This window comes from Lichenostomus cassidix, chromosome Z (assembly GCF_008360975.1).
Source record: "Lichenostomus cassidix isolate B80296 chromosome Z, HeHo_3.0, whole genome shotgun sequence".
Taxonomy (NCBI): Eukaryota; Metazoa; Chordata; class Aves; order Passeriformes; family Meliphagidae; genus Lichenostomus; species Lichenostomus cassidix.
This window is the reverse complement of record NC_139511.1, coordinates 63,525,070-63,544,352: the sequence shown is the minus strand read 5'-3', so window position 1 is coordinate 63,544,352 and position 19,283 is coordinate 63,525,070. Positions and strand designations below refer to the sequence as shown.

Genomic DNA, 19,283 nt, shown 5'->3' with positions numbered 1-19,283 from the left:
ACACAAAGGCTCTCTCCAGTCCTTGCTGTTGGTTAGGAGGAATTTCTATCTACTGATTAGCTTAGCCTTGAAGGAAACTATCACAAAACAGATTACCAGGAGGCCAATTAAACATAACTAATTCCCTTGCTAACCTGAAAATGCCTCATTCTGTATAACCATTAACTTTTAGGTTGTACAAAGCAGTAGGTAATACAACATCCTGGAGACAAAAAAGAAGGTATTTTGAAAATTTATGACTCTGTTCTGAATGGTATCTATTTTGTAACTTGTTTGACCATTTAGCTGTTCTTCTAAGATTCTGTGCTTCATGTATTATCTATTTATATTGACTTGTCTCAGTCTTTCAAAAACAAATCCGTTTCAGCCCCTAAATTTGAATATAGAACAGTATTTTATTCTGAAGTCATGTGATTATCATGTTACGGTCTTTTGAATTAATTCCCACAGCAAGCTCAAAAGCATGAAATATGAAATACATATTTGAAAATGTAAATTAAAATCAGTAGATTATATCCCGAAGTTCTGGGAGCAATGCTGGAGCACAGAGTATGAAGTGATTAATCCATGGTTCCCAGAAGGAAATTTCTGACAGATTAGCTCTCTGTCAGAGTACACAGCTTGTCTGATAGCCCATTGTCTTTGTGGAAAAGGGTTTAAACTTTCTACAACACATAGTTTTTGGAATGTTACAGTTTGCATCTTACTTTGTAAATGGACCTACTTACAAAATATTCATTAGACACTAACCCCTCCCTTACTACAATTCTTGATCTGAATGGGCAAGAAGACACACGTATCTGTCAAATGACCCTTGACTTATTTTGACATATATTCAGTTTGTGACATACAACATGTCTTAATGCCCCATTTTCAATGACTTTAGAGCACTATACCCAGTGGATTAAGGGACAAATTCATTCATACAAAATCAAACTAATAAATATAGGCATTTAAACCTGGTATTCTTGTAGGACACAAAATAGAGTAGGAGTAAATTCCCACTGTAATAACTTTTTGAACCCCTGGCTAACTACAACCAGCTTTGGTTTGGGCACAAAGTACGAAAAATTCTTCATGGAAACTGATGCCTCAATACTGCCTGTAGTTAGAAAAATGCTTCAGAGTAATGCATATTTTAGACACCAAGGAGTTGCAATACATGATGTAAATTTCAAGACACAAATCCATAGAAAACCAGGCATCCTTAGCTCTATATGCTTCAAGTTATATAGTCAACCTTAAAAATCCCCTATGTTACACACAAAATAATCTAGTCTGTGTAACACAGTAACTGGAAAAACTTCTACATAAACAGCTAGTAATTCCCTAAGCTATTTCACTAGCTGCAAAATTGGCAATGTCTGACTGTGCCAGCAGTTTTATAGAAGATGATCTCCATATGTAGCCTATTTCCACCCAAAAGAATGTATATATTGCTCGTAGTGCAGTTACAATCTAGGACAACCATTCATTTCTACTCCTTCTTGAAGTCTGTGAATATGCCTGCTTGTGATAGTTTAATTAGTATCCAGGATATAATTAATTTTTCCAATTATTTACATTGTTTTGACTTCCTCTGTGTGACCCTCAGTGCTGCTGGTAACTGAAAATGACTGTGGTTCATTTGTGTTTAAAATGGTGATGCTGTCCATGTTAGATGAATTCACAGGGGAGGAGGTAAACACACCATCACTGTAACATTTCATAAAACGAAGTCCTCGGATTTTGAGGCCAGCTGACCACAGCTGTTAATTCTGATAATCCAGAGGAAAACTCCAGACTAATGCTTAGAAAACGTCACTCATACAACACGTCACAGTCTTAAAAGGCATGTAGATGAACACATTATCAGGTGTAGTCTGATTGAATTTCTGATCCCAGATTCTATCTGTGCTTGCATTTTGCTTGTAACATATCTACCCTCATCACTTATTACATAGTTGAGTCATATAATTTGTTTCATAAATTCCAAATTACAAAATTAAGGAAGAATCTTAAGAAATAGCATAGTAAAAGCAGCTATTCTTATGAATTCAAATTACTGAAATTTTTTTTACACAAAACCAGTGAGAGGAGCGAGATTTCTTGTCCACATTTTCATTAGAACATATTTTAGTTATCAGAGATTTACTTTTCTATTTTTCTTCCCTCTCTTTGCTTATGCAAAGCAAACTACACTATCCCTGAAGTGGTCTAATACAATTGACTTCAACATTTGAATATGCTCAAATAGCTGCAGACACATTATTTTGTACCAAAATCTTTAGCGCTTGTGAAACATGAAATATTATGACTTCAACTCCACTTTTTAGACAGACAGTTGCTGTAGAATGGGCCATGCATGCTTTTTCTATATTTTCCTGCCAGCATGCCCCTGCCAGCATGCCCTGATGGTAAGGCCTCTAAAACCCAGCTAAGGGAAATAAGGATGTTCTTTCCCTCCCTGTCCGTGCTGTACTGGCTGTCACTTGCACTGAAAGCAAATGTGCTGAAAGTTTTTTCCTGTACTCATTCATTCCATAGCGATATTTCCTAACTCTTAACCTCATACAGTCTGCCAAAACTAGTTCAGAGGTCACCAAAGAGTGTGACATATAAACCTGAGGGACAAGATTTATGAACAGATTCAAACACTTCCAGAATGTAAAGTAGGACATTCAGTCCATCCCATCCAAGTAGATTTTGCTAGAATTTCATGATCTTAGTAGAAAATATCTGGATAAATTTAGTTATTATTAAATAATTTATTTAATTCTGGTAGTCTTCTATGCTCATGAAAATTACTACTACATGAATATGTAAGATCTTCCAGCTCTGCATCCCTTACATATATAAATTATCACTGGAGTTCATCAGAAAGAAATAAACATTTATCTAGAAAAAAAAAATAATGTCTAGTTTCATCTGGGTTTGGTTGTGTCCCCACACCTCTCTTCAGGCCACAGTAATTCCAGGGCTCATCTCCTCCCTCCCAGAAAATGCTAGAGCTTGTACAGAAGCAGGAATGAACCACTCAGCCCCACCAGCATCACAGAAAATACCAAGCTTACCCTGAAACTTTTTCCTGAAAGGATGCCTTTCTCTGATTTCTGCCACTCAGCAACTGCCACTTTTCATGAAGAATTTTAATTGCCTTAGAGCTTTCTAGCTCCTGTCCAGTTTTTCTGAAACTGAACAGTGGACTCAGTGCGGTTCTGACAGATGGGTGGATGGAGTACACAACTGCTTACATCTTGCATCTTTTGGAAAGCAGGCTTGAGATTCTGCAGCATGGAGCCCCCGAAGCTCTAACTGGGACACAAAATAAGACTACTAGTTACACAGAAATTTAGGTGTTAAGAAAATTGTTTATTGTTGAGGCACAGAAATTGCTCCAGGTGTCATAAAATGACAAACTACATTTTTAAAACCAAGTTAATATATTATATAATGGCATACCCTCAGTCTTGAGAAACAGTGAATTTTACTGCAGTGAGACATAATTAGGTTCTCAAGAGCAAAAATTCGTCCTCTAATACTACAGTATCCAATTTCTTTAAAATAAACATCTCTTTTCCTCCTCAGCTTTTAGGAGATGAAGCTTCTTCGTGTTTGAGTGTGTGTGCACATGAGAGTGTGTGTTTATATACATATATTTGTGTATATGTAAGGATCTTGGGAAGAGGCAGATCAAAAGAGAGTTTATTTATAAACCTTGTTCTGTATGCTGTGGGAGCAAATTACAAAGTGTAAATCCTGTGTCTGAAAAAGTTCTGTTGTCCATGCCCTGGAACTGTCCCTCATTTGCCAAGGATTTTACAGCCATAGTAGCATTTAGAGGGGTATCATGACACTCAGGTGCTTAAATCCTGTTTCACAGAAAGCTTTGATTATCAGGACAGACTTTGAAATCAAACTCTGCATTCAGTGCATAGCCAGCTGAACTCCAGGGCAAACTTATCATCATGACCTGTTGCTAAATACATAAGGCTGCTGTGTTTTACAACTGCCTGGGTTTTTATAACATGGAGCTTTGTCCCTGAGGATGAGTTGCAGCAATGAAATATGAAGGTAGGTGATGTAAATATTGTTGTGGTCAAGAGGAAGGCTGATAACAAAGGACACAATGTACAGCTCGTTATGGAAAGAACATTTTTGTTATTGGGAGACTGGAGTCAAAGAGAATCCCAGTGCTTCACTATTTGACACAGGTGCTCTGTTGGGAAGCGCTCCTTTTTTCCTGAGGCAAAAACCAAACTCCACTTAAGTTTCCAGTCATCCAGATGCTAAATCAATGTCAGACAAGTGCTAATTTTGGTGGGCCATTTAGTATTCAGCATAATCCAGACAACTAATTCAGCTGCTTCTGCACGCTAATCTTGACAGTGCACTGAGAATTCAGGAAGAAGCTAGCATTGTTCCAATTTCATACATATGTTCAGATGGAAAAACTAAATTGTAACTTGACTTTTCTCTTGTGATGCATCTTTTTAGATTGAGAAATCATTACAACTACCTTAATTAAGAAGACTTGAACTATTACAGACCATTGTTTCAGCTCTGAGGATGACAATATACAAGGCAGCAGGGAAGTGGCAGTAGAGAGACTGCAGACATTTTCTATCTTTTGACAGAATGAAAGAGAACAAAAGTGGTGTATCTTACTGTGTATCAGCTTATGAATGACCCTGAGACTCTTGATTCACAGGTGGCGTTAGAGAGAATTGGGGTTTTTTGATTTCTCACAAAAATGTTTAGGTAGAAGGCAGTAGTTTGTGGGATGTCTTTTACGGAGCAACTGTGTCTTGGCCATTGTTGGGATTATTGTACACATGAGGATGTGTAACATACTCTTATATATCAATGAATGATGCTGTTTAGTAATAGCTTCAGCTAAGGCAGAAGTAACCTCAGATAATCTCACAATTGAGGGTTTTTTAAAATGCAGATATCCAGTTGTACTGTGCATGAATTTACTTGTGTGTATCAAATGGACAATTAATAGCGCAAACACTTGTTATGTGTAGCTAGAAAGGTGTTCATGAGTGCAGGCACATACACTTTTAAAGCTCATATGACCCTTGGAACTGGCTTGCACTGCTTTCTGGTGAATTCTTTTGGTGCTTTCAGCTGAAAAAATGCTGATCATGGTTCCTTGCTGTAAACAAAATTCTACAGCCAATATACAACTCCAGGTATTTTCAAAACACACATAAAAAATACCATTTTATGAAGGCTGGTTTCTACAAAACTATAGAACTATGAAGGCTATTTTCTGTAGGCCTTGGTCATGCTAAACTCCCACCCCAAGTTTTGCTTGCATGTACTTACAAACAGGATGCTGAGTGTTACCATACAATTTTAAATAAATGTTTTCAGTGAAGCCCAATTTAAAGTTTATCAGATGTATCTTTTAAATAACAGACTAAAAGTAACAAATATTTGTTTACATATATTATTAGTTCATGCTTATGTAGTATTATCCATCAATATGATGAAAAAACACTTTTTCCCTATAAAATTCCTTACTCTACTAATGTATCTAAATATATTTAATTCTAAAATTGGAAGTCTTTGTAACAGTTCTTGACCATTGGAAGCCATGGTGTTATTCACAGCTCAGTGCAATGCAGGCTGCCTGAATCCTCAATAGTGCATCTTAACTTCTTTCTTAACCTGTTAAAGTTCAGATGTCTGTAAAATTAATCTCTGCTTAAAAGTCATAAAATAATATGCATCTGATTTCCTCCCTCCAGGGACTGATAAGTCAGCTTAGACATATTGGGAAGATGAGCTCCCAGCTGAGCTGTTGTAACCTCTGGCAGATGTCACAAGCAGACAACAGACCGCCGATTGTTCCATCTGGAATGATCTGAAAAAGAATTTAAAAAAAAAAAAAATCTTGCTTATTTGAGCATATTCATGTTTTGAAACAATCCAGCATTTCATAATACCAAATCAGTAGGTTAAAGTTTGGATATGATCAGTTCCTGGTTTAGGTAAATAGCTAACTAGATAACACAGGATTATTCACAAATATTTGAGCATGTGAATCATGGATGAAGTCTGTGACCCTCCATGTCAATAAAGACAAGCACATAAACACTAAGGAACCTGATGTCTAGGTAGGGCAGTGTACCTGGCATGCAAATTATCTCACTCTATTCAGGGTCCACTGTCCTAAGACTTCATTACAGATGCTCAGAAAACTGTAAGAAATCCAGCATATCTTCAACCAGCTCACTGATTGTGACAAAGTGGTTTTGGTGCATAATCTCTGACTCATCTGCAGAAAGTAGGTAGAGCTGACTACTAATATCAGACACATAATACCACTATTACAGTTTTCTGCTTAAAAATTGCCGCTACCATCTGGCCACCCCTAAATACTTACTAAGCATTTTAAATCTCTTACAGGTGAAAAGAAAGCCTGTGTTTGTCAGAATATTAAATCTGATTTTACCCCTTCCATTTCTGATATAGCAACATTTAAAAACAATTACAGAGTTGTCTTTTTTTTTCCCTCTGCTTTAGATATTACAGATGCCTGCTGAAAAAGAATACAGAAACTCCAACAAAGAAGTTAATTCTTAACTTTTTATTTTTCCTCTGTTTTAATCGCTTTCAGATGTGTGTGTTAGCTTTATGGTTTGGAACCCTTAACAACTGATAAGAATTTAAATTAAATTAAAAGTAGCACTTTTTCAGGACTTACTGTGGTGCTGCTGAACAACAGCTCCTTTAAGAACTTTAAAAGTACCTTACTTCAAAATCAGAAGAAAGCTCTTGTAACATTTTAAATCTTGATAAACTCCAGCAGATGAGAGTGAGTCCTAATGAAGCTGAGATGGGAAGTACATGTATTGTGGACCAGAAAATGTCTCTAAAATAAAACATTTTTCATTTCTGCAAAAGCATTTGCATTTGCATTTCTGTGGTATACTATCTGGCTGTCAGACCAACACACTAGTGATGTTTGGAGACTACTGGCTCTCAATACCAGTAGTCTCCAAAATCCATGCAATTCTTTGTAAGAATAGGATATAGGATATAAGAGTGTATAGACACACTCTTTTGTCTTTGCACACTGTGATTTTCTCTTAAGGTCTACAGCTGTCTATGGAGAGACTTGGGACTTACCTAGTTCTAGATTCCAGAATCTTTGAATTCATTCTAATAGCTTCTAAGAGAAAATTCCAGAGAGGACATTTCAATCAAAAGAGAGGATCCCTCAATCAGGATGAAGTTAAGAGAAGATTTCAGATTGGTGAGGTGCAGTATAAGGAGCACTGCATAAAACTTTTGTTTGCCTTGCGACACTGTCCTCCTTGTACCTCCCATGTACTTTACTTGTTTGACTTGGTCAGAAGTTTACTGTTTATTATAAATTATTTCCTCAGATCACTTTATTGTCAGAGAGAAAAGATAAATACTTTCCAAAGAGTTATTGATCCCATCCAGTCTCAAAACCTATTTAAAGGTGATTTGTTCTGTTTCTTCTGGTTAGATTTACAGAGCAATTTGTTGGTAAAAATATTCAGGCAGTAACTGGTGAAATATGATCTGATAAAAATATCAGGCATAGCAAGTTATTATTTATGGACTTTATGAAATTAATATCTCTACTTGAAAGTAAAGCAATTCAACGAAGAATTTTAAAAAGATGGGAATAAATGTCTATGCTGAACTTGTAAAATCTTAGAAATATCTCTTCTACCTTACACCTCGTCTGTACAGAGTATTAACATACTGTAGATTACGAATTTTCTGTAAAAAATGCTTACAACAAAGTCTTGCAAATATACAGAATCATTTCAACATCCATAATGCTTTACTTATTATGTATATCATATTTGCTTTCTTCTTTCAGTCTCAAGCACTAAAGACAATTATGATAAATATACTATATAGTTATTTAATCTTTCATGTCTTTTACAGTGTCATGAAATACATAGCATCATCTAGGCAACTGTGTGAGTTCAATTTAACACGAAGGGAACTGCTATATTAAGGAAACTATTTTGGGGGGAGTTGAGACAAAACAAATAAAATGGAATGGAATAAAATGCAGGCATATTTTGTAAATTCTTTTATTTCTTGTAAAGAAACAGTTCCTCAGGACTGACATTTCCTAACTTTTATATACTATCAAGGAGAGGTAATCTCCAAAACTGAGTTACATCAATAAAAAGAAGATGACTTATTCACATACACCCTTCAATGCAAATGAAGGCATGAAAATTAAAAGATTTAAACAAGTGCTTTTAAATATCTGTTCTTTTGCATCTAAGTGGACATTTCTATGCTGATATTTAAAACTCGAGTTCATCATGCTCAAAACCCATACAGCCTATTTTTCTTCCATTTTGTAAATGGGAGTTCCAGAGACAGTCCTGAGTGAGATTGAATGTCTGAAGGTGAGGAGTGACTTGGATACCAGTAACTGAAATGTATGCAACTTAAAAACTTGTGGCTCTGAGAAGAGATTAAGATAAGCAGGAAATGCTAGAAGACATTAAAAAAGTGATTGTTAGAACTGTTATCATGAACTAGACATAAATGAGGGACAGATGCTCAGGGACAGGACAAGAAGAAACAGCACCTCACATATCTCTGAACCTGTTTGATGGCTGCCATCTGAATATTTGTTTCAGAAGTCTCTTTAAATCAAAATAAATATTTAACTTGTATATCTGTGTTCCTACACTGCTTTGACATTCCCTTTACCCTCTTTGTTTTTTCTTTTTTTTTTTCTTTTTTTTTTCTTTCCCTAAAAGAAGAAACAGTTCTTATCATTAGTAATTCTGGGAAGGAACCAAGTTCCATCTAAAATTCTCAAGTTACCCAAAGAAGGATATAAAGCTACTGGAGTATGTCAAGGAAGACAATCAAGATGTTGAAGGGCTTTGAGGAGAAGTCAAGTATGAGGAGCAGCTGAGGTCACTTGACTTGTTGTCCCTGGAGGAGACTGAGGGGAGACCTCTTTTTCCCCTCATGAAGGTCTTCAAATTCTTCATGAGGGGAAGAAGAGCAGCAGACCGTGATCTCTTCTTTGCAGTGACAGTGACAGGATGTGAGGGAATGGCCTGAAGTTGTGTCAGGGAGGTTTAGGTTGGATATCAGGGAAAGGTTCTTCACCCAGAGGGTGGTTGGGCACTGGAACAGATTCCCTGGGGAAGCTGTCAGAACACCAACTCTGTCTGAGTCCAAAAAGCATTTGGACAATGCTCTCAGGCCCATGGTGTGACTCTTGGGGTGTGCTGTGCAGGGCCAGGAGCTGGACTCAATGATCCTGAAGTGTCCCTTCCAACTCAGAATATTCTATCATAAAGCAGAAAAATTTGTTTCCTTAAGGAAACAGTACTTATACCCATTACTGTTCATTTCTTGATTATTGATGAATAGCTGTTGAAAGGAAGGTTTATAATGTAAGAACAGTATGTTACCTAGCTGCAGAGGGAAACTAATCCTGTGAGAAACAACTCAAAGTTGCCTGATATAGTCCAAAACCACACATAATTGTCAGGTCCTGTATCCACTGGAGCAGTTTCACACAAGCAGTGAATTTGCTCCTGAAATATGACTTGTCTTTTGCTAAGATAGAAGAGCTTTTGCAGCTCTTTAATGGCTGTTTCTGCCTTGTTTTATGCAAATGTGACCCCAGCCCCACTGTGAGTTGTATTAACAGAACTGTTAAGTCATTAATGTCTTCTATCTTGTTTTAGTGGCATTTTTCTCTTTGAGGGACCTACATTTTTGTTATGGTGAAGAAAGCTGGCAAAACTGGTGTGTAAATGTTGCCCTGCAGATTTCCTAGTTGAGGTAGTGGTTACAGCTGATCAAGAATCAGTGTTTTAAATACAGTTAACCATGACATAATGAATATCTTAGTAAACACACTGTGCTCCAGGTTATTACTAACAGCTAGGCACTGACATGAATGGACTCATCCTTCACTTACTCGAGGTGAAACTAGTATCTCAACATCTCTAGGAACTTCTACTGAAATACATTGAAAAAAGTTTTTAGGTAATGCTTGATAATATTAAAATTTCTTAAACCTCAAGCTTTCATCAAGAGTATTCCATTGCTATAAATATGTGCAGATACTTGAGCGGGAAAAACCTTTCATTTTAATAGTAGTAAGTCAAAATACTGAAAGGAATTGCCCTATTCTACCAGAAAAAGAGGTATTTGTACCAGATAAAAGTTACAGTCAGAAAAAAAAAAAAAAAAAGTCCAATTTTCATTACTTTGAGCAAATACCCTGAAAGGATTCCAGCATTTCCAGGAAACTTATGCTTACCAGAGTCAGTGTTGCTCCCTTGAGTTAGTTCTTCATCTCTTCATCATCACTGTCACAGTTTAATGGCTGAAAAGCATTTTCTGACTCTGTGTCTACTTGATGAGCATCTGCCTCTTGCCCAGCAAAGCTTCGCAGTGCCACAAGGCGATGATGTATTGCTGCATACAGGTGCTCAATGTCTTTTGAGCTTGCCTGCAGAACATAAAATGCATAGAGTCCAAACCATGAGAAAAATCTCTATTTTTAAAATTTGATTTAAAAAAATAATGAAAAAGTTGTATCTTGTCCTTTTTAATTAAAGTAATCAAGTCAAGATTCACACTTAAAAATTAACATCCAAATATTAATGTAAATACAAATAATGTCAAGCTTCTTTATGTGGTCTGAGTTTTATGGTAGGCAGCTGTTGATTGTTTTCTCAATAGTTACAAGAAACATAAGTTTAAAAATTATTTTCCCTGAAGAATAGCTCACTTTGTATGGAATACTTGATATTCCAGATGATTCCTGCGTATGATTCTAGAAGGAAGAAAGCACTGATGTGTTAATATATACAGTCACCAGGTAGATATTGTAGGGATGGATACCAGCCTCTTCAGTGACTGCAGAAACAGCTTACTGCAACCGTTGCTACACCCATGTAGCTGTGATATGTTGTGGATTCCTCATACATGTCTATTTTTACTGCCCAGTGGTGCAGAAACACAATTTACAGAATGTAAATTCTACACACTAAAAAAGCTGTGCAGCACACCTGGAAATGAGGATATGAATAATTCTCTCATGCAGACCAGCAGTCCAGCACAGCCATAGTTAAGTCAATCCCTGTTAGGAAGTGACAGACTTACTCGCATATACAGTGCCTGCTTTGCTTGTGTATGATATGTGACACTTCCTGGAAATGGTGGTTTATTTTGCTTTCCCAGCAAGCTCAATCCTTCCTAGAAAGGTCTGCTGGGGAAACTGTAAACATCCTTAAACTCAGTGGATGCTCTCACTTTCCAACCTATTACATTTGTGCTATTTATTAGCAAATAAGTCCACCACATTTCCATCTCCAATTTAGCCCTTGCTAGAGAAAACCAGAGTTCCCAAGACTACTGTTTCACATAAGGCAATATTGAAACTATATTCTTCTCAACTGAGAAGTGGAGGTTCTACACTGGATAGATATATTGTAAGTGCTGTGTTGAGAACTATGGCAGAAAGCTGCTGCCTCTTACCAGAGTAACTTACAAAATTGTAACTACCTGTGAAGAAATTCTCACTGTATTGCTTCCATTAAAAAAAGAGCATTTTCTGCGTATTATTGGAATGATATCCATTCCTTAAGTGGTATGTGAACCAGAGTATGGAAATGTCTAGTCTTACGGCCATATCACATCATCACACCTGGCTTTTTGAAATGTCATTCTAACACATTCCTTACAAAAAGCCATGGAACGTCTAAGCTGAGCACAGCCTGACAGAGCAAGAAGGCCATTTGCCAAGACTAACCTTCAGCAACACTTCAGAATTCTAGATGAAGTGGGGATTTGGGTGGAGCTTTTATCTCCTACTTACCTGAGTTAAAAATACTTTAACAGAGTGGTCCTCTTGATCTGTTGCAGTGAAGCACAGGCTCTTTCTGTTTGCTCTTTTCACAACCATTCGTTTCCAGAGTCGAGTGTTAAGAATCAGTCTCAAGCTACCTTGATTTCGCATAACTAAAACAAGAAGGTTAATATGGTAGGATATTCTGCAGCAGTTTTCTCCAGCTCTTGTATAAACTAATATTTTCATCAATTATTCTTTTTAATTTGGTCTAAAACCCTGATATAGTGAGATTTTTTTTTAATATCCAAATTTATTAGTTTTCTTCAATATGTCTGGCACACAAAGGAAATAATCTGCTGAAACTGCACTGCAGTACAAAAAAATGACAGCACAGTAAAAACAACATTCCAAAAGTGTCTTGAAACAGTGCTGCTGGAAAAGCAGAATCAACAAAGAGCCAACTGTCAGACTGGTGACTGAGCTGAAGACACAATGCAGCAGAAGTACACAGAACCAAACAACATATCTGAGCTCAGTTCCTAAGTCTGTAACACAGAGAATTTTATCAGGTAAAAAGATTCTCAGCAACTTGGCATAAATAAAACTAGTTTCTCAGATTTAAATGTTCTAAAATAAACTTACTCTGGCCAACAATAGTACAAGTCATTTGGTATTTTCTGTATGGGGTATTTCATTATTTAATTCTTACTTAGCCTTGACTGCAACATTCCATATTTATTGCTAGAAGTGTCATTAAGCCTCAGGGATCCTCTGCCTCTTTCAGTCCAGGTTAGAGAAAGCTTATTAAATACATAGAGCTTGCAGTTAATCTGAAAGAGAAATACATGCTGAAAACTGCCACTCAATTCTAGTTGTATTTGCTCTAAAACTTTATGGTTATAAAACTTTTGATATGGCTTTTAATACATCCATATGCATATGTACAAAGGTAGATATATAGGTATGTCACCATTATGACTTAAAATGAGATGGCTCCTGATGTGTCCTAAACCCTCTTCTCATCACAGAAAGCATTCAGCATAAAGCATTCAGCATGAATCCCAGTTTGCTTTTTCAATTATTTCATCTTCCTTAACTCTTCGTCTATGATATCCACCAGCACAGCTGAATTTGTTGTAAAAGTTGTAAAACCTTATTTCCGCACTCACTACAAACATTATGCAGCCCAGGATACCTATAGAAGAGCACTGCTTCAACAGAGTAAAACTTTTGTCTTCTATCAAGACAGAAGAATTAATTAAAGATAAAATAATGTTAAGATTTTTAAAACCATATGTAGAATTGCTATTTTTTGTGAAAATAATGTTTTAAAGATGACAAATAGCAAGATATGCCCTGCCAGGCTGGAAACATAATTGCTATTTTAGATGAACTATATGACAAATTACTTTGACAACACATTCATTTTTTTTTCCTAAAAATTTTTATCATAAAACCTATCTTTACTCAAATTACTTCCAATTCTAAGGTTTTGGTTACAGCAGGTATACTATGTAGATGCTTATGAAATACCACTACAGAATGACATTTGGAAATAGTCACTTACTGAAAGGGACTAAAAAATGAACAAATATAATAGGAAAAAGAAAATACCAACCTACAGAAAAAACAGATTAGCTGAGGCATAGCTTAAAAAAAGCAAAAATCTGAAATATAAACTAAAGTTGTTTTCAGATTACTGCATCTGTAATAGATCTAGCTGTTCTTTTCAACAACAAAACTGCTCACCATCAAGGTTTTGAGTCAAGGAAATACACACCTGCAATACATTGTGTTCTGCTTCTTCTCCAGTTTTAATTTCAACTTTATCTAACAGGATTTTCTCCGCTGGCTTGGAAATACAAGCAGCTGCTGATTCAATTAGTGTTGCATTCCTCAACAAAGCTCCTTCTGTAGGGAAAAAAAAAATTCTTTCTGTACAGGGAATATTTTTAGGATAACAAAACTAGCACACAGGATGGCCTGTGACCTCAGTAGTACCTGTGGTATCTGACATTGTTCAGTGTTATTAATATGTTTTTGGCCACAGCAATAAAAAGAAGAGGAAAAGGAAAAGGCATGAATACAAAATGCCTTACTAAACAGGCTCATACAAAATTTAACAGGGCTGTCTGCAGTTGCAGAGCTTTGTCCCAAGGGACAAATAGCAACAAGTGGAAACAAGGCCTAAGTATTTAGAAGCTGATTTTCCAAATTAAACTCATCTGTTACATTGCTGTGCAGATTAAGACATATCCCAATATTCAGAATAATAATACATATGGGATGAATATTTAACAGGAATACAGGAGAACAAGATTTGAAAGGAACAACATTGTTACAAAACTTTGTATATTTGCATAATCTGTATACATGTTCCAAAGGCTTTATTTTATAAATTTTTACCTGTAAGAGTCCTTACACAAATCAGAGGATCTAATACATCTGTTAGTAAAGAGAAGTGTGAAATTTGCCAAGAGGGCTCACAATGGGGACCGCTGGCGATTCCCTCACAGCCTAGGTTTACATGGCTTGCCTAGTAGAAAATCTCACACTGAAGTCACAAACAAGCCCCCAAATCTGTGTGTATAGAAATTTCAGTTCCACAATAAGGATCCAAAATAACAAAGTAATTTATATGATCAGTCGCTCATATAAACGTGGCAAAATCCAAAAGGCATTCATAAAGGTTGCTGCATTTTTTTTCAAAAAATAAATAATAATCTGCACTAAATAATAATAATGTGTAAAACTCTATCCTTTCCTAAGTAATTTCAATCATGCTTGCTGAAGCTAGTCCAGTTCATGTGTCATAAACCAAACTGTGGCTGGTTTCTGAACATAGGTTTTGGCACATTCTCTAAGCATACTCATGACTGGATAGCTTGAGAATAGATGAAAATTACTGACCACCACTCATTAGACATCCTCTCAAATACAGTTAAACATAATAATGATGCTAACTGTGCTTGTTTGCTGAGTATGCTTACTTCTTTGTGTCCCGACAGGAGAAGATCCTAGGGACAGGGAAGTTATTTCTTCTTTTTGTAAATCAACTTCTTCATTACACAGCTTGGGATGCTTCTCGGGACTCTAGGAATACATGGGGGAAATAAGAATTCCTATTTAAATTCCTATTTAAATAAAAACAGAACATTGAATCCTTTAATACATGCCAGGCTGAATATTATTAATATTAATAGCTTCAGAGTGAAAACTGGCCCAGATGATACAATTTCAGTCTCTAAAGGAAGTAATGTTATTATTGTAAGATCAGTACATCATTCTTCACCAGGAAGAATGGCCTCCCTGTATGGATCCTGGACTAAGATTTAAACCCACTGAAGAACTTAGATGTACGTAACAGTTTACTTCCAGTTCAAGCCCATAGCTCCCAGAAGAGTAGCTTAAAATTCTCAGACACCACAAACTTAACCTCAGAGGACTTAAAAATTTCCATCACATTCAGTTTTTGCAGATAAATTTTCTTAGGCTTGTCTAAATACATGCTTGTGGCTTCTGACAGTGTTCAGTGGCTCAACTCATACGTTATAAATAAATCCTGGCCAGAAGTCATAACCCAAACCTGTGGTTGCCAAGCTTTTTAACTGGCAGGTAAGCATGCTGTTTTCATCCTCCTTCTGTTGAAAACTGAATTTCAATTCCATTTTCAATGGTGCAGTCCTCACCTTTCATCCTAGTGTTCTTCAGGACTTGGTCCCTTAAGCTGCCTCCCTAGCATGCACAGTTATGCTTTAACCATGTAGGGTGGGTGTTCAATTTTCCCTTCCTACTTATTTTTCATAGAATCACAGAATGGCTTTGATTGAAAGGGACCTTGAAGATCATCTGGTTCAAACCCCTCTGCCATGGGAAGGGATACCTTCCACTAGAGCAAGTTGCTCAGAGCCACATCAAACCCAGCCTTGAACACCTCAAGGGATGGAGCATCCACAGCATCTCTGGGCAATGTGTTCCAGTAGTCTCACCACCTTCAAAGAGAAGAATTTCTTCCTAATATTGAATCTAAACCTACTGCCCTTCAATTTCAAGCCATTCCCATTGCTGTGTCACTCCATGCTCCAGTAAAGTCTCTCTCCAGCTTTCTTCAGTTATCCTATCTCTTCACTGTTATGATGGAAGTTACTAGACCAGTAGGGACCACATTCTTTTATCTTATGTCGTGGCTGTTCCACTTTACATGGAATATATAGAAAACTCTTTTTGAAGTCAAACAGTGAGGAAACCAGAAGTGCATAATGATATGCATTAGTAATCAAAGAATCAGTCTAGGGTGGTGATGATAAGAATGCCTACCCCTTCAGCAGCACATTCTTAGATATTTTCTCCTCGAGTCACTGCAACCATATTTACTCCCATCTTTAAAAGAAGGAGGACCTAAAAATAATATCTGAAAAAAAATTACACTCTTAAGTACACTAACCTTGATAAAAAGTCTGCCAGCATGTGCAGGTCGGACCAAAACTCTTTCAACCATGTTTTCCCCAAACACAAAATTAGAATTGCTGCTCTTTTGTACACTTCTTTCTTCAAGCAACTGACTTCTGTGGGAGCAAAATAATATAAGAATGTGATTTAGAGCTATTTAAAGCCTTTTAAAGATTCACCACACCTACCATTAAAAGCAAACAAAAAATCACATAAGTAATCAGACAAATTCTTTAAGAGAACCTGCAAAAACTCTCTATGCAACATTTCACAAAAGGAACAGAGAGTATCACACTGTATTTTATTAAGATTACTGAGGATGTTCCTTAAAGCTGAAGAACAAGCAGCAAAACAACATGCCACTTCCACCTCAGGGAAGTGTCTTATTGCAGAAACTTTAATGAGTTAATTTTGTTTCCCTGCTTCCTTTTGCTCCTACCAACAATTAACAGCTATCCTTTCATGCTGGTGCAGCTTAAGTATCCTACAGAATAATGCACACCCCAGTGCTTCACAAGCACTCCTTGGTCATCCTCCTTACATCTTGAAGGGCAGGAAGGCAGTGCATTCATATGCTCACACAAATCCTGAGACAATGTAAAGGTATGATAGTACATGGCTTAAGATGAGGTAAAAGTAAAACAGGAGAGACAAGTGTTTCCATTTTTCAATTACCTGTTCCATAGATATACTTAAAATGAGAAGAAAACTAAATACTTGCAGTCCTTTGGTAATCGCCAACTGTAGTTTGGAGATGAGATCCAAGACTAATGTAATGTAAGCAGAATTGGGATTTGACCTGCTAATCACATAGCCACTTTAAATTAACAGCGTTCATTTTTTGTAAAAGTCACTAGAAAAGTCCTTGTAAACTCCTTTAGGTGGAAGTTATTCCTGCTACTGGTTTGGTTTTGATTTGTTCAGGGTTTTTTATGAAAGGGTCATGGGCTGTTTATACTTTCTGTAGAGCTTAATCCTGTATGTCTTGCTGGCATAGGCAAAACCATGCAAGTTCTTTTCACTTTCTATTCCAGAAGGATGACTTGGCAGGAAGGCAGCCTGATACTGTGTCACAAACTGCATACTTCAGCACCACTTACTTCACAGTATTTATCACCCTTGGGCGGGCTTAACATAACTTATGTCATGCAGAAGATATTCCTGTTAATTAGCTGGGTTTGTTGGCAGAACTTTGATGATTGCCTCCAAAACATAGTTTCTCTTCACAATTAATCTGTGCTTGAAATCTCTTCAAGGATGAAGAAGGGTTTACCAAGTACTACCTATCTCAATTTTACACTTAATGAGAAAAGCATTCCTTAAAATTCTCATGCTTGATGTGTTGCTAAGACTAAGAGCAAAAAAGAGAAATCAGAAAATACTTGTCTCTTCAGCCTTGAAAGCTTCTGTGCATGTTTTGGGCCATGAAAAGGGAATCTGAAGTATGTTAATGAATTTTTTATCCTTAAACATACCCCCCACTAAAATTTACTGAATTGTGATCAATTTCCATACTGGCCTTTCATCTGCTACTTCTAGGCTGCTCCAATCGCAACTTCTTTAACACAGCACACCAAACAGCTAAAAAACAGGAACCCGAGGCTTATTTCCAAGAAAAAATGTGGGAGATAATTTTGATTATTTTCAGAAATGTAAGAAAAATTAATCAGTGCAGGATCTTTCTTTTAAGAGAAAGTTAACTGGAAGTGCCAGCCTTAAAATGTTATTAAAAGCTCAACAGCCTCATGTTGCTGCATGGCAAGAACAAGGTGTACCAGGGATGGCATTGTCATGGAGATACAAAACACAGTCACTGATATCAGGAATTATGGGAGGAGAAATGTAGATAAGGTACTGATAGAGCATTATGGAAGGGGAATAGATTCAGGTACTGCCCTTCTCAGAGTGTGCAGAAAGGTCTGAGCAGCTGCCATTCCAGTGCTGGCCTTGAACCTGTTCAGGTTTCCAAGTAAATCCTTGTGCAAAGTTGAATGTATGACTGCAAGCCTGTGTTTTCCCACTGTTGTATTTCTGTCATTCAAGAAACAAGCTTTCTAAGCTTTTAATCAGAATCAAGAAACTGGAAATTTCTCCTTTTCAGTTCATTACTACAGCCAGCCGAGGAAGTGAAACTCAGTGGTTTCCTGGAAGATGGACATCTGCAGCTACTGTGGAGGGATAAAAAGATATTTTCACTCATACTCCCTACAGAAACATAAGATGGACAGATGAAGAAGTGGAAGAGAAGGGGGAGAGATGTCAGTAGGCAAAGCAATCCCTGCTGTTGCATGTCTCTGCATTTTATTTTATAAATGAATGTCAACAGTGATGCCTTGATTGAAAATTAAAAACAAACCTAAGAAGTTGTTTTCTTAGCAATGAAAGTTCTGGCTGCAATTTCCACTACTGATCAGCACACATGCAGAGTTTAATAAAGTCATTTGTTCATTATTTATGAGAAAACAGCTAAGCCAGAGAGATTTTAACAAAGCATTCTGAACCATCAGTTACTTAATATGGATCAGAAAAATGGTAATTATAACCTTCTGCAATCTCAGAAGAGCAGTAAACACCTGGTTGTATTAAGCACCTGGTTAAATTAGTTTTCAACCAGCAAAGAAACCAACATTTACCACAATTGTGATATCCAGAACAGCTACTGTGATATACAGAATTCACGAGGCACAAACACCGGTGTTTGTGGTGAAAGAGACAAGGGAAAGAAATACCATAAGCACTTTTAAATTTAGGTTAACTTGTTGGCACTGAAACACTGAGTTGCATTTCTGTCTAATTCACAAGAGAAAGTCACTCACTGATCTTTATCTTGATACTGTGCAGGAGACAGAAGGTAAATAAATTTAAAGTGTCAATACCAACTGATTTAGCTTTTCCAGTATGTGCATTACTATCATTCTGATTTTGCTAAAAATCCAGTGTGTTGTGTGCCTATATGTTGTCTTCACAGGGCATCATCATAGTGTTGATTGTAATAGAAAAGGCTGGTTCT

General features: G+C 36.7%; 1 protein-coding gene and 1 long non-coding RNA gene across 2 annotated transcripts in view; one reads left to right on the top strand and one right to left on the bottom strand.

The window, feature by feature from the left end:
- The first annotated feature begins 3,371 nt into the window (after positions 1–3,371).
- Positions 3,372–19,017, top strand: LOC146425073 (uncharacterized). Its single transcript, XR_014846690.1, has 4 exons — positions 3,372–4,053; positions 15,294–15,439; positions 15,632–15,909; positions 18,375–19,017. It is a non-coding gene; the product is annotated as an uncharacterized LOC146425073 (long non-coding RNA).
- Positions 5,355–19,283, bottom strand: part of RANBP3L (RAN binding protein 3 like) — a 29,525-nt gene continuing 15,596 nt past the window's right edge. The window contains 8 exon segments of the mRNA XM_085041922.1: positions 5,355–5,854; positions 10,289–10,327; positions 10,330–10,480; positions 11,852–11,994; positions 12,534–12,654; positions 13,605–13,735; positions 14,815–14,917; positions 16,269–16,389. Coding sequence (XP_084898048.1) covers positions 5,811–5,854; positions 10,289–10,327; positions 10,330–10,480; positions 11,852–11,994; positions 12,534–12,654; positions 13,605–13,735; positions 14,815–14,917; positions 16,269–16,389 — 853 coding nt within the window. The 3' untranslated portion in view covers positions 5,355–5,810.